The sequence below is a fragment of the Beta vulgaris genome, chromosome 5, assembly GCF_026745355.1.
Source record: "Beta vulgaris subsp. vulgaris cultivar EL10 chromosome 5, EL10.2, whole genome shotgun sequence".
NCBI classification, from domain to species: domain Eukaryota; kingdom Viridiplantae; phylum Streptophyta; class Magnoliopsida; order Caryophyllales; family Amaranthaceae; genus Beta; species Beta vulgaris.
In genome coordinates, this window is record NC_079206.1 from 31,938,896 (window position 1) to 31,955,238 (window position 16,343).

The window sequence follows — 16,343 nt, forward strand, 5'->3', positions numbered from 1 at the left end:
CGTTAAGCTCGCCGGCAATCAATTTCCGGCGACCGATTTCCGGCAACGTCGCACCACTCGCACAGCAGCAGCAGCGCACGCTTCGAGCTTCGTCGCACAACTCGCACAGCAGCAGCAGCAGCGGGCCTCGCGCAAGCTTCGTCGCTCGCGTCCTGGTCGCTCGTCGCTCAGCCCTCGAAGCACCTCGACTCGCACACCCTCGCACTCTTCGCACAACCCTTGAGCTTCGTCGCTCGTCTCGAACACTACACACACACACACAGCCTCGCTCGTCGCGCACAATCGTCGCGACTCGCTCGATCTACGAACTCCCTTCGCACAAACCCGCTCGCTCGCACCACTTCACGTCGCAGCTCGCTCGCTCACTCGCTCTCTTAACCGACGCACAGCCTTCGCTCGTGCGCTCATCTCCGCACGCCCAGCAGCCTCGACGAGGATCCGCGAAGGACCCAGCGAGGGGGCGAAGAAGAGACTAACGACGAGGGAGAGACAAGAGATCCGAGAGAGAAGAGGAGAGCAGCGAGAGAGGAGAGGAGAGGAGAGCAGCGAGAGAGATGAGAGAAATTGAGAGGGAAGAAGGAGGTGACGGCTGAGAAGGAGAAAGGAAAACTTAGGGTTTTCTGAAATTTCTCCTCTTATTTTCCTTTTTATAGCCTTGTAAAAGTGGTAACTCTAGATCGGGTGAACTCGGCTTAACTTTTATAAATCCGAAATTAACACAACCGACTCGTATTAATATTATTATATTCTTATTATTCTGTAAATAATATTAAAATCCTTTTTATTAACTTCTTTATATTTTCTTAATTATTACGAATTAATTCCAAAAATACGGAGTATTACAGCACATGAACATAAGCTCAGATTTTTTTATCAAGCTCCGTTGAATCTTAAGAAGCAATACACTCTTGATCTTCTTAGGAAAAAATAGAGCTAGAAACTTTTATATCAACTTTTTGATGTATTTTCTTTTTATAACTTTAGACAATCTAATTTTATGTTCTACAATTAATCATGAGAGATTCTAAGTTTCCATAATTGGATTTGGTCCAAGGGCTCTATCTCTATGTCTAGCATAATGCAGAAAAATAACTGGAGTAATATTATGTTTTATCATGGCTGATTTTTTAGCCTTCTACTATTACCCTTGTTATATTACAGAATTACAGTGAACCAAACAAGGGAATGGAATGGGTTAAGTTGAATCCATTCCCCTACTTTGATGGATTCCTTTCCATTTCTTTTCCTTTACTTCAACCAAACATGGGCTTAGTCTTAATCGTGAACGATCTCCTAATAAATCAATAATATTAAAATCTAATAAGTAACTTATTACATGAACTTAATGATGAATTCAAACATGAATAACATATCATGAGCATAATATTTTTGAGTAAGAAACATGGAATTTTTTTTTTTGCCTTCACCCAAAGAAAATTGGAACTTGAATAAGAAATATAAAACTAGAATAGAGAAGAAGAGCAAGAAGAACCTTAAAGTAAGAGAATATGGATTCTCCAAAGTTTTTGTGTGGAAAAAATGACTTAAGGTATGAGGTATTTATAGGAGTAGAATAGATAGTACTTAACTTCCTAAATTAAATAGTTTGTAAAATTAACCATAAATTAGGAGAATAAACCAATATTTGTAACCTCCATCATAAATTTGGAAGTTATAGGAAAAAAAAACTTCCTCCAATCACTATAGAACCCCGTAGGAAAATATGGCCCAAAAAGTTTTTTTTTTTTGGTTTTCTGATTTTTTTTTTACTAAGATTTAATACCAAAAGCTTAACAAATCTATTTTTGGCCCATATTCCCGCCAAAATAATTTAAAATAAGTGAAATTACTAAACTACCCTTTTCTTAAAATATTTTTTTCAGAAAATAAATATAAAATAAATATTTAATTATATAAATAAATACTAAAAAATATAGGATATTATAGTCTACCCCCCTTAAAAGAAGTTTCGACCTCGAAACTTAACACAAAAAGCCATATCACTTTCCAAAAACGGATTAAAATCTCAAAATTGTCGTTTCTGACTCAAATGCTCATGTCTAAGATGCATATAATGACTCAAAAGCATGCTAAACCGCAATAACTATAGTAAAAGCGCAAAACTCTATCGCATTCTACCCCCTTAAAAGGAGTTACGACCCCGTAACTCGACAACTAACCTCAGAATACAATGCCGGATATTTCTTGCGCATATCCGCTTCCGCTTCCCATGTTGGTTCCTCACTTTGATGGTTTGACCATAATACTTTGACTAATCTCCTTAGTCCGAGTACTTATAACTTTACAATCAAGGATTCTTACAGGTCTTTCCTCGTAAGTCAAACTATCATCTAATTCAATGGTCTCAGGTTGCAACACATGAGACAAATCCGGAATATATACTTCCTTAACTGAGATATGTGGAAAACATCATTGACTCGACTTAAATCATTTGGCAAATCCAACTTATATGCCACTTTTCCGATCTTCTTTAACACCTCACATGGCCTAATATACTTTGGGCTTAACTCTTCCTTCTTCCTAAATCGCATCACCTCTTTCATTGGATATATTTTCAACAATACCTTATCCCGAACCTAAAACTCTTCATCCCTTTGCTTCACATCAGCATAACTCTTCTGCCGATCTTGAGTTGCCTTGATATTTTCTTGAATCACTTTCACTTGCTTCACCGTCTCTTCGAGGAACTCGTGTCCAAGCACCACGGTTTCACTAATATCATTCCAGCAGACTAGACTTCTACATTTTCGACCATATAAAGCCTCAAATGGAGCCACACTAATACTTGCATGATGATTGTTGTTGTAGGAAAATTCTATCAAATCCAAGAAATCCTCCCGTGAACCCTGATACTCCATAACACAAGACCACAACATATTTTCTAAAGTATGAATTGTTCGTTCTGTTTGCCCATCTTTAGCTGAATGAAAGGTTGTACTCATTAACAAATTAGTACCCAGAGCTGTAATCCCCCGTAATTTTATGGATTTTATAAATATATCTTAGTATTTGTATATTTATATTTAAACATAATTTGGTTTTAAATGATGTAATTATTTAAAGAAGGTTGACTATTTTAAAAGTCAAAGAAATTATTATAAGGATTTAAGGAAGTTAAAAATATTTTATTTAGGTATGCTTTGAAAAATGTTTGAAATACTAATTTGATTTGGAAAAGAAGTCTAAATTGGCTTGAGGAACCCAAAATTCTAAGTAGATTAGGAAAATGATTTATATTGATGTTAGGAGTTCTAATTCATTTATCCTATTCGTCATCAAACTCTATTTGAGCCGAATTTACTTTTCCTAAGCCCAAAAGGAAAAGCTTCTTTATCAATACCTTAATACCCAATTATTTTACCACACAAGATTTATTTTTCTCTCTCCTCACACATAACTAGTCGACCCCTATTCTCTTCCTCTTCCACGTGAATTTCCTTCTCTCTCTCTCTCAAGTTTTTTTCTTCTTCTTCAAGTGACGTTTCTTCTTCAACAAGAAACGTCACCACACCTTCAAAATCATCAATCGTTGTGCGCCATTGTTGTTGTGTGCCTCCTTGATTTCGGCTCCCTTCATTGTTCTTCTTGGTTCTTTGAATTGTTGGTTAATTTCTTTTCTTCTTCCTCAAGTTTCCATTAAAGATCATGTTTTTATGCTTTATTTTGATACTAATCATGATTATTAACTTTAATTTACTGTTTTAATCATTAATCTTGATTCATATATATTATGTTTTAAAAGAATGAAATTTCAGATTTGTTTATAATTTTTAGATTTAGTTTTTAATTATCAAATCATGGATTTTTTTTAGGGTTTTAATTATTGGAAAATCATAGTAACATGTTATAAACTATGAGATTGTTTTAAATTATGAATTTAAGCATGTTTATATATGTTTAAAGGGAGATTTATAATTTTATAAGTTGCTGGAATTTTAAAAAGGCTTTAATAATGAAGTTTTAAGGATTATAATTACTAGTATGGTAGTACTATGCTAGATATTAAAAGTAATTGGCGTTTTAATAGTAAAAATAACTTTTAAATAGTTTTAAAGGGGATTTAAAGTATTTTAAAGTTGTTGCATTTTACTTAGAGTATTGATTTTAGTTTATATTGATTATTTTCAGCGGAAAATATTCAGTAGGTGACTTTTAAGGAATTAAAGGTGGCCTATGAACTGGTTTACACAAGGTACATACCTATGTGCTATGTGATATAGTATCATGAGTTAAGAAGGAAAAATTGCAGTATCATGTATAGGAACTTATTAAGTTCTTATGTGATCTCTAGTATAATTGGATTTTCATGTTTTATGCTTGTGTGCAAACATGTTAATTATGAGATTGATTATGAGTTAAAAATTTATCATATTTGTATGGAATTGTTGATGCAAGCATGTGTATGAGAACTTTAGCTATTAATTCACATGGGGAATCAATAATATTATTGAGATTGAATCATGTTTAATCATGTGTTTCTTCAGAGTATTATTTTCACTGCTTTATAAGGACTGTGGGCCTTATTTGGTAAGTTGATAAGTTATACCTCTGAAAGGTAAGATTGATTGTTGGCTAGGTTCAACAAAGTAAGAAAGATTGAAATTAAAGAAAGTAATTTTAGATTGTAAGTTGTGTGGTCACTTATTAAATCCTGAGATAAAAGAGAAGTTCAGATGTGAATGTTTGATTTGATATTCATATGTTACTTGTGTGTGTCATAACAAGTAATAAATTGTAAATCACGTAAAGTGTAACTTGGATAGTCATAAACTTTAGATGAGTGCACGTCAAGAGTTGGACATTTAGGAGTTGGAGTACATGGTGGTAGCCCATGACTTTTTATGGGAGATGGATTGATCACCATCCCTATTATTTTTCAAAAGTTCCTCAATATCGCAGGTCATTCTGAAATACGAATTAGTGCCCGTATTTCGTCTTCCTAGGTGAAGACAAGTTTAGATAAGACAACTCAAGTCCTATAATTATTCCATTAAAGTGATAAAAAGATGTTTAATGTTTAGTTTAGTAAAAGTTATTTGTAAAACGTTATACTATCATATTATTATTTATCCCTGCATGTTATTTATTAGTATCATGTTAGGAATGTTTATGTAATACTATGTACTCAACTTTGCTGATTACATGTTTTGTTTGTGATTGTTGATCATGGTTTTGCCTTATTGATCCTGTGATGACTCCTTTTGGTGAGCAGGTTCTTTAGAGCATTGACATTTACAGGTTCGCAGATGTTGCATCATTCAAAAATTTGAGAATGAAGAACTTGTGTAATCTGTTATTATATTTACTACCTTAGTCGGAACATATTATAATAAGTTGATTTGAGTTATAGATTGTTTGGTTTTAAGTATTTATTTACTTATTTATCTATTTATTTATTGATTTATTATATTAAAGTATGAAGTTTAATTATTTATTTTCTGCTGCAAAATTCTGAAGGTAGGAGATGATAGGGGTAATCCTGAGAAAGTATACTCCTATATCCGGTATGGGGAAACTTTTCCCATACCAGATACTTGATGTCTTGATATGATTAGATGTAGCTCAGATATGATTTAATAGCTAACTGATATGATAAGATATTGTTAGGATATGATATAAGATTTCAACTAAAAAACCCCCAACAAAAAAATAAGAAAAATAAAAAATTTATAATTTTTTAATATTACTTTTGTCATCAAAATTACATTTTTTTTTTGAGGGGTGTCATCAAAATTACATAAATGTCATGATATTGGGCCTATTGGCACATACCCGATATGGGTCTATCATTGCTCGAGCAATCCCTACCTTCGGTCCCCTTAGTGGGAATTGAACAAGGTACAAATGTACAATCCCAATTACTAAAGGAAGCTTAGCTTGGTTTCGAAACAGAGGAAATATATGGTCAAGAAAATCAAGTATTCCCAATTTCCCAATAAACTCCAAATTTTTGACGTTTGTACTACCGAGAATGCTGGCTCCCATTTTAGTAGAGGAGATGCCGTTTACATTTGTGGCGCCAACCATTAAATTTCCACTCTCCGCACTGTAGCTTTTAGTAAGTTCCATACTCATAAACTAAAGAAGATTTCCAGAGCTATTATCTTTTTCTTTCACTCCTGCATTAGATTATAGACAGATTACTAAAAATTAAGATAGTAAGATGTCAGTCTTTTTGTACTACTTACTATTTTAAGTTTTAGTAATGTTCTGCTATGTGGATTTGATTAACAAGTACATCAATATTGTTTATTGCAATTTGTTAATCGACTTCATTTAAAATTGGTATTCTTGTCATCCTGTGTATGCGTTAGCACTCCTTTTAGAAAATTTTAATCAACTGTATATTATTATGTTATTCATCAATTGACTACTCCATTAAAATCCATTATGTTTGTTGGATTTTTGTGGGGTAGTTAATTTGTTATAGTTAAGTAATAAGATGAATCTTCAGATCTAATGCAATTATTTTTCTAAAAGGTTTGATGCCCAATATACCCAAAAAAAATAATTGTTGAATGTGGGTTCTATAATTGATTGTCACAGATGACTATGAATGAAGGGAATTAGCTTCTCTAATATTTGTTATTAAGAAACCCAAAAAAAATTCAAGAAGGGGGAAGGGTTGTGCTTGAGAGGTGAATCTTTTCACTTTTCAGTAGCTTCTGTTGTTCTGTCCCATTTTTTAGTTTGGCTTATGTGAGAAGTGTGCTGTATGCAGAAAATGGATGTGGTTCCAAAACCGGAAGCGAGGCTCCTTGTACATCAAGATGAAAGCAAAGTTGAGGAATTTAAGGAAAGAGTTTGGGAAGAATCAAAAAGGGTATGGGCAATTGCATTTCCTGCAATGGTCTGTCGTGTGACGACCTATGGAGCTTATGTGGTTTCACAAGCTTCATTTGGTCATATTAGGGAAGTGGATCTTGCTGCCTATGCTCTTGTGCAAACTATACTTGTACGGTTCGCCAATGGTATCTTGGTGAGCTCCTGTATTTCCTTGCTCCTTTTCTAACTAGTTTCATTCCTGACTTCATTCTTTTCACCTGAATTCCTCTTATCAGAACTTATTGGCCATTACGTGAATGTATATGAACTTACTTGCCCCTTATCTGAATTCATATTAGTTGTGTAAATGAATTGCGTAGCTCTTACCCAAGATTATTGCCCCTCTATCAGAACTTCTTGAAACTTAATATTCTATATAAGGTGAAAAGCTATGTAACTCAAACTCAGGTCCCCATGTCAGACACAGTTACATGTCTATTTTTATGAAAATTTTCTGTGATTTTGGCTCAAGTGAAGTCTCAAAGTATCCATACCCATGTTGGAATGTTGAGGAAGAGGTACAATGAAAAGTCCGAGTAAAATAGGTGAAAAGAATGAAGCCTTGGTAGCAAATTTGTTGATATCTACATCAAAATCAATCATAAGGCATAATTTTTTAGTATCATTTGATCTTCCACCTCTTATTAATAAGTTCATTACCTAAGGTACAAATGCAGTACACTAAAAGAAAATTTATATTATATATTTCTTCAGCTAGGCATGGCAAGTGTAACGGAGACTCTTTGTGGGGAAGCTTATGGGGCCAAACAATATGAGATGATGGGAGTGCACTTACAAAAATCATGGATTGTAAATACTGGTGTAGCAACTGCCATGGTGCCGTTTTACGTTTTCGCTACACCTTTACTCCGACTTCTTGGACAAGAAGAGGAAATTGCTGTAGCTGCTGGAAAAATCTCTCTGTGGTTCATTCCCATAATGTATCTCAATGTTTATGGCATGACAATGCAGATGTATTTGCAAGCACAACATAAGAATATGGTGGTTACATGGCTGTTTGCCATACTGTTTTTTGTCCATGCCTTGCTGTCATGGATTTTTGTGTACATAATGAATTGGGGGCTTCCAGGGGTAATGACTGCACTCATCATTGCATTTGGGGTGAAGGTGCTTGGTGAGGCTGTTTACATATTTGGAGGTTGGTGCCCACTTACATGGAATGGTTTTCATAGAGATGCATTGACTGATTTAATTCCAGTCCTGAAATCATCAATATCTTCAGGCATAATGCTCTGGTAGATCTCCTCCGTCTATATATCGCATTTCGGGTCTGTCAATTTCTTTCTGTTGCTGTTGACATGCATAGATAAACTAGAAGCTGAGGGTAGGTATAATTAGTATGTTTCTAGGTGAGGTGCCACTTTCTTGGCATAAACGGAAGCTAGATCTGCTGACTTCTGTGATTTCTGTCTTTCCGTCATTCACAATCTTTTTGTTTCTTATGGTGTATGAGGGGAGGGTTTATGATCACTCAAAATGCTTCAAATAGGATCTTGACAATTGGGTTTTTTTTAACAAGGGCAAAGGATGTTCTTATTTGAACCAACATTTCAAGCTTAAGTGCTTATAAAAGAATGATAAAAGTTAAGAGTGCTATCATCTTACTGTGATAATAGAATTGGTACTTGATTATGAATGGATGAAATTTGTTGCCACCACTCAAGTTTTTACTACTTTCAACAGTTTTTCGTCCTCTAAAATTAGCAGAAGAACTGAGCAATGTCCGCATTAGATAGTCTCTACATGGATGCTCATTGCTGAGTTTATATTATTATAGTCTACTAATAGGATTTTTTGGTATCTTCCATAGCATCCAGGTGTGGTACAATGCTATTCTAGTTCTATTAGCAGGATACATGAAGTATGCAACTGTTGCTATCTCTGCCTTTTCCATTTGGTAAGGGTTTTGAGCTGAATCCTTTTATATGCTTTTGGTTTTCCTCACTGGAAAACTTAATCTTACTGAAAACTTTTCAGCCTCAACGTGAGTACATGGGAACTCATGATAAGCCTTGGCTTCCTAGGTGCAGTTTGGTAAGCCTCTTACTGTTAAGTTTTACTTGTTTAATATTTTAGGAGCAGCATTACTCACTGCATACAACTTTCTCTATAGTGTCCGGGTTTCAAATGAACTTGGAAGAGGAAATGGCAAAGCGGCAAAATTTTCAGTTGACGTGATTTTATACACGTCACTTATAATTGGCATATTCTTTTCGATTTTGTGTTTGGCATTTGGCCATCAAATTTCCTATTTGTTTACAAGTAGTGAGGAAGTAGCAAAAGCTGTGTCTGAACTTTCTATCCCACTTGCCTTTTCGATCCTTCTTAATAATGTTGGACCGGTACTATCGGGTAAGTAATATTGTTATTAATTCATTCAGCTTGAAATCAATTTTAATATTGCTTGAATCTTTTCAATAACAAATTTCTGTAACGAATTCTGTGATTATGTTTGCTTGTACCAATCTGGCTTGTCAAACTAAAAATTCTTAGACTTAATTGCGAGTATCATATTCAGGTATAGATTGAGAAATCTAAAGTAAACTCTCCTAACTTGAAGGTATCAGTATTCAGTAGAGTGTTAATTATTCTCTTTTGGACGAACTGCAAGTGATAAAGTGTCTGTATCCAATTGGACTATTGACTTCCAGTATAGATGCATGAGCTGCAATGAAGAGTCTGAGCATCACAGACTTTTTCATTATTTGTCTTTTTGGGTTTGTGTTTGCTTGTCTTATTTAGAACTCGAGTGAAACACATGCTTTACTAGACATTGTAAGGGAGTTGGCTCACCGTTTTGTCATTTGTTAAAAAAGTGTCGTGAAACTAAATTGAGCTCTGAAAATTCTGCTAATTCTCAGGTTGTTTATGATTTATCTTAACGCTTACATTCTTTTCTAATTAGGGGTGGCAATTGGGTGTGGATCACAAGGGCTGGTTGCAATTGTGAATGTGTGTTCATATTATGTTATCGGGATCCCGATTGGAGCTCTACTGGCATATGCTGGAAACATGGAGGTTAAAGTAAGAATTTCTAAAACTCAACTAACTGATCATACTTGTTAAATGAATGGTAATAGTTGACAGTCGCTGTTTAGAAAGACACATTCTCTAATCAATAGTCTCTGAGACTGAAGTATATATTACTTCTCAAACTTGTTAATTAACCATAGAATATTATTTCTGTGATCTTAAACTGAAAGCAACTTCGGGGCTGTGTTGATCAGAATTTTGATTGTTGCGTTGGGGAGAACTCAAAATATTGGTCATTGAAGGATCTGTCTTTGCAACCATATGCTCATATACTTTAAATGCCTTTTTAAAATAAAATATATGGACCAGTTGGCAACTTGGCATGATAACATTTGAAATTGACTTCATTTGTTTAATATCCAATATGCTACTCCTACTATCCCAATTCCCAAAAGAAATAAGACTGCTGACGCCCTGAGGCTGAGGCCCCGCTTCTTGTTTAGGCCGTCTAAAATTATCCTCCTTCGTTTGTCTAATCTTTCCTACCTACTTTGAGCATCAAAAAGAAAGAAAAATGTGTCCTTTTACTTTTGGACAAGAGAGAAAGTTGTTGAGGCATAGTTATAAACTTATAATTTAATGGACCAATTAGTGGGATCTATGTTACTCCGACACGTATATAGGTGTCGTATCCAAGTAGGGATCGGAGGATTCAACACCCTACTCCAAAATTTTGGCCGATACGACGACACGGTCAAGAAGGTGTCTTGACCAATATTCTAAACACGTCTATCATTGAAAGTATCGGAAATAATTTCCCGACACTTTATTTTTATAAAAAATTAATTTTAAAATTATCTCTTTTTTCAAAATTAATATAAATTCAATTTTATTAAATTAAACACTCACAGTATATAAAAAGTGAAAAAAAGAAGAGTGAATTTTTAAAAAGGAGAAGAAAAAAAGAGGAAGAAAGCTCACGTGGAATGGAATAGTTAGGAAGATTTTTTTTAAAAGTAAAGTTGACTAAAAAGAGTTGTAACTTTACAGCTGTATGCACCTCACATTTATTTTATTTTTTGTTGCACCCAAGTCCCAGGACTAAAGCACTACACTATTAATCTTCCCCATCACGCCATCTTCTATCTATATTCTCCCTCTCTCTGGTTCTTTTAACCAGTAATGACAAAAAAATTTCGGCGAGTTTTTCCAGCAAATTTCAACTCAACTCGACCGCTATGGTGAAGGCAAGTGCAATGAATTAGGTAATTGTTCCCCCTTTTCTCTCTGCGTTTCTTTCTCACTTTTTCCAAATGGGTGTCTGATAGGCGACACCCATTTCGAGGTGTGTCGCGCGTCATGTCGAGTCGACACGCGAGGTAGAACAGGGTGTCGAAGTAATGTAGAGTGCGATACAATGGGTAATGATGAGTATGTATGTTTGGACTTGTTTCCCCGAAATTGAAGTGCTTTGGCGAAAATTGATTTGATATAATCCCCACCCTCTTTTCACCCCAAAAAAAAGGGACCAAGTGGGATCCATGAAGGATTAAAGGAGGGTAAAAGAGGAAGATCTCCTTACCAAAAATGGAATAAAGTAAAAGTGAGAAGAACTTTGAAGAACGAGGAAGTATGTCATAGTCTATGTTTTGTACATTAATCAAATTTCTCATTATATTCTTTATAATACCCTTAAATCGGAATCCCGAAGGAAAGACAACATTACTATGGTGAAGGTATTCTTGTGGTAAGTGCAGGGGCGGATCCAGCGTGGGTTCAGTGGGTTCAACTGAACCCACGTGGATCTGAGACAAAAACAAGGAAACCGGGCAAAAACTGGTATAATATATATTAAACAAAGCAGGAAATGTTACTTAAAGTCATGGTAGCTCAGCGGTAAGGTTGATGCGCATACTATTATTTGGTCTCAGGTTCGAATCTCGGTGGAGTTGCTTGTTTGTTTTTTCTTTTCCTCTTTTTGATCAAAATCTGGTTAATTCACATTATCTTTTTGTCTGTCATGTTTGTGCTATCTTCTTGTCTTTTTTTTTTCTTTTTCCCTTTTTTATCCTCCCTTAGTCCCTTTAGACTTACTATATTATATCCTTAGTTTTTTTTTTCTTTTTCTTTTTATCCTCTCTTTTGGCTTACTGCATTTTATCTTTGGTCTTTTATTTCCTTATTTTTAATCCCCTTTTATTTTTTAGGCTCTCTTATTTATCTATAAATCTCCCCCTCCCACTAAGTACAAATATTGAAAAAGCTAATAAATTTGGTTAATTCACATTATCTTTTTGTCTACATCATGTTTGTGCTAGCTAGTCATTAAAGTTTCATATTTTTCTTATACATATAAGTGTATAACACTCAATTGATAAGTTAATTAAATGAAAAAAGTCTTAATAGTTGATACTCGATTCGCAGTTTGCATAACTATATAGTTTGTTAAAAAATTGATAGTCTTTCATTACTTCAAGAAATCAAGTATCATATTTTTTTTGTAATGATGTAATCAATAATGAAAGCCTTGCTAAGTACAATTGTTGAAAGTTTATTTTTTCTCCTTTTTGCTTTAAAAAATTGCAATTCCAAATAGACAAATTTAATTTGAAATTTATATCTCTATTATATCAGGCAACATATGGGGGACACCAAAAAAGTAGAAAAAAAAGAAAAAAAAATAAAGGATAAGTAACGGTTTCATTTGAATGAAAAAAGAGGGGGAAATTGAGGACATTTAAACTATCAGTTTTTGAGAAAATAAAATGTAAACACAATTTTTCTACCCAATTAATTTTATTTTATATTTCATTTGTTATCACACGTTATTGCACGCATTGCGTGCATGTAACACTAGTTAAAATTAGTCCGAACCCACGTGGTTCAATTCCTGGATCCGCCACTGGGTAAGTGATAATTTTTTTCAATTCAATTCAATTCTGTAAAAATGACCCGAGATCATATGTGGCCAATTATCAAGGACAGAGGCAACATTGCCTCATTAAGAGCATGACCACTCATGTTCCAAAAAAAATGATATCCCTCTTTCTCATCAACTTTCTCTCTCCTCTTACAAAAGTTTTTCATGCATTATGACTCATTTTGATAAATGCACCCTACTTATAACTTAAAAAAAAAGAACATCATCCTTCTCTATCCCACTTGTTATTATACTCCATCCCATTTTCTCTCTCCTACATCAATACATATTTATACTTTTTATAATATCATACAAGCACGATTATAAATAAATTATTTTGTATATTAACGATCCTAAATAAATTCATTTTGGTAGTAATTAATTTTGATTAGAAAACTTGTTCAATAATAAAAACTTCCAAAAATAATTATTCATGTGCGTACAATATAAAGAAAAAATAATTAATTTTAAAAGTATGTCAAAATATAGCAAAATGGATATCTATTTATAGATCTCTGAAAGATAGGACCATTGGTGAAATTTTATTTTTTTTAATTTGTATTTTTTAAGTTATTCATATTACATAACTTGAATTATAAAAAAATAACCTTTATGACATACTGTCACATGTTCATAAATGGTTGGCTTAGGTCATAAGATGACCAATCATGATTTGGGTCATAGGATGACCAACCATGGAATGAGTCATAACATGATCCAAATACAAACATAAAAAAAACCATGGATGCAATCCCATGTTTTATTTGATCAAGGTTCATGACTCAAATTGATGTCCAAAAAACCATGAGTGGCCATGCTCTAACAACAACTTTGATGATATATATGTCTAAGCTCTTCCCTCCATTTATATCATATTGTAGGGGATATGGATCGGAATGATGTGTGGAATGGTCACACAGACAATAGCTCTTCTCTACCTTACATGGAAAATTGATTGGATAGAGGAGGTAATGTCCAATTATACTCGCATTTCTTTGAACTCATGTAGTCGTTTTTGTAATACCTCTTCCCAATTTACAGGTTAAAAAGGCATCAAAGCGTCTCTATCATTTTTCCTGAAATCAGAACAGTTTAACCCAGAACTATGTACCAATTTTTGAGAACAAGGACCATCATATTGGTAGCAGTTCACACTGACTTCGTCGAATCTCGAAGGGCTGCATTGCTGAACCTGTTTGGCTGTTTCTCGTAGGTCCACAATTCGCCCTCTTTGGGGTTCTCTTGGCTCCTTTTTTCTTGGTGTCTTCTTTGCATGGTTGCTCACAACCAAGTGCAGCAAGCTTACTATAGCAGTAGCTTGCACGAAAAAAAAGTTTTTCTATCCTCGATATGTTTTTTTTGGATTGTATTCCTAGTAACATGCTGCTTTAGCAATCTGGTTGTAACATAAAAAAAGCAGGGGTACAGCCTGCTCAGCTGCTCTGCAAATTTTTTAATGCAAATGTACCTGCCGCTGAATATTTGATGTTAGACTCTCTGTGCAGAGAAATGCACTAAGGTAGACGTGATCTTTTGTGTGTAGCTGCCGCTGAATATTTGTTGCATGAGTTGATTCATTATTCTTATCATTATGGTCATAACTCACTAAGTGGTTGACAAGTTTATGAGGAGAGAAATAATATGATTTTATTAAGGTGTCTTATATCATAAAGATTACAACCCTTTACATAGAGAAACATAACATAAATTTAACCTAACACAATTTAACCTAATGGGCTATGACCCAATACTCCTAACACCCTCTCGCAATCGTAACGGCAGTATCACGAACGTTGCGATTGGAAATTCTTCTCTTTGTTGAAGTCGAGATGCGCGAATCTAGTGATGTCGCCTTCAAAAAATTTCGTTATTTTTAATGATGAGAACGTTCATCTTTTTCGAACCCATCATCAACCATCAATCAAACAGGAACGCCATTCTTTTCGAACCTGCAACATCTCGGTCGAGGAACGCCATTCTTTTCGAATCTCATGTTATAAAATCTCAATTGAACGGGAACGTCATTCTTTTCGAACCCGACAAATATCAGTTGGACGAGGGATGCCATTCTTTTCGAACCACTCGCCAAATATTAATGAACAAACATCAAATAATATGATGTGATTTTCTAGAGCATACTATATACTCAATCAGAGAAAAAACCTTGTCTCTTAACAGAAAGAGAGTCTAAGTCGTTTTAAAAAAAAAAATTGTTCTCAACTTTTGAATTGCAGTCGAGCAAAGAGAAAACACAAGTAAGAAAATCAATTCCCATATCCCACTTGATCAAGCGGAATGGATTAAAATAAAATCAGTGTTCTTGGATGATAGTTTTTCACTCCTACCGGTGGATTTAATTGTTTAACCCACCGGCAGGGAGAAATTTGTATACTGATGATCCTAAAATCTAACCTGCTCTTGATACCATGACAAGTTTATGAGGAGAGAAATAATATGATTTTATTAAGGTGTCTTATATCATAAAGATTACAACCCTTTATATAGAGAAACATAACATAAATTTAACCTAACACAACTTAACCTAATGGGCTATGGCCCAATACTCCTAACAGTGGTCGTTTGCATTAACAAAGGCTAAAATCTGATATAGAGAAAATTATGTATTTCACGCTATATATTTCTGTAATCCCCCACAATTTTAAAGGATTTTCATAAATATATTAAAGTATTTATGTAGTTATATTTAAATCCAAATGAGTTTGAAAAATGATTTGACTTTTAAAAAGGGTTGACTATTTTAAAAGTCAACTTAAAATATTTTTCATAGCTTAATAAAATTTGTAATGTTTTAATTAAGCATGTTTTAATAAGAGTTTTAATTTTAAAAGTATTTTTGAAAAGAAAGCTTAATGGAATCTAAAGCCCAAAAGTGATTAAAAGGGAAAGAGTTATTTGATGACTAAAATCCTAATGAGCCCATCTTATTAGTCATCAAAGTTTTATTTATTAAAATCTCTTTTCCTAAGCCCAAAAGGATTAGCCTATTTAAATATCCTAAAAACCCAAATATTTTACCCTACACTCTATTTCTCTCTCCTCCTTGCACGTGATTCTTGCTCTCCTCCTCTCACCCGACTTTTTCTCTCTCCTCCTTCCTTGGTGCGTGATTTCCATATTTTTCCTCTCAGCTTGTTTCTTCTTCGCTAAGTAACGTTTCTTGTTGAACAAGAAACGTCACAAATATTTTCTTGAGCCAAGACCTTTGCTGCCGCCGCCTCTTGCTGCTGTCACAAGTTCCGGCGCCTTTTTCCTTCTCCATTGTTGTGGTTGTTTTTCTTTTCTTCTTCTCCAAGATTCCATTAAAGTATTAGTTTTATGTTATTTTATTATTTATTAACATGTTTATGTTTTAAATTATTATTTTATATGGAGAATATATTTCGGTTTTCATATGTGCAAAAATAATAATTTCAGATTTATTATTTTCAGTTTTTATTATGAAAGATATAGTTTTTAGGGTTTTTAATCACTATAAACTATATATTTAAAGTATAAATATGGGTTTTGATTAGAATATGATTTTTATATGCATTAAATATATTTTCAGAAGGTTTATAAATTT

The 16,343-nt window shown here is 33.9% G+C and overlaps 1 protein-coding gene across 3 annotated transcripts; it reads left to right on the plus strand.

Annotated features, from left to right (window-relative positions):
* The first annotated feature begins 5,872 nt into the window (after window positions 1-5,872).
* LOC104893748 (protein DETOXIFICATION 24) lies at window positions 5,873-14,346 on the plus strand. 3 transcript variants are annotated; one of them, XM_019249628.3, is made up of 9 exons: window positions 5,873-6,079; window positions 6,729-7,000; window positions 7,561-8,102; window positions 8,678-8,764; window positions 8,845-8,901; window positions 8,981-9,219; window positions 9,773-9,891; window positions 13,642-13,728; window positions 13,802-14,346. In XM_019249628.3, coding segments are annotated over exons 1-9 (1,443 nt in total). In that variant the 5' UTR covers window positions 5,873-6,078; the 3' UTR covers window positions 13,841-14,346. The 3 variants fall into 3 exon arrangements, with proteins under 3 accessions (XP_019105173.1, XP_010678184.1, XP_010678183.1); XM_010679882.4 differs by having other exon boundaries at window positions 5,874-6,079; window positions 6,743-7,000; XM_010679881.4 differs by lacking the exon at window positions 5,873-6,079 and adding an exon at window positions 6,362-6,659 and having other exon boundaries at window positions 6,743-7,000.
* The last annotated feature ends 1,997 nt before the right edge of the window (window positions 14,347-16,343 follow it).

What these genes read in the sequence shown, in the direction of transcription:
- LOC104893748 (XM_019249628.3), top strand. An exon ending in ATCTCTGCCTTTTCCATTTG is followed by an intron (nt 8,765 to 8,844) that starts GTAAGGGTTTTG and finishes AAAACTTTTCAG; the next exon opens with CCTCAACGTGAGTACATGGG. An exon ending in AAATTGATTGGATAGAGGAG is followed by an intron (nt 13,729 to 13,801) that starts GTAATGTCCAAT and finishes CCCAATTTACAG; the next exon opens with GTTAAAAAGGCATCAAAGCG.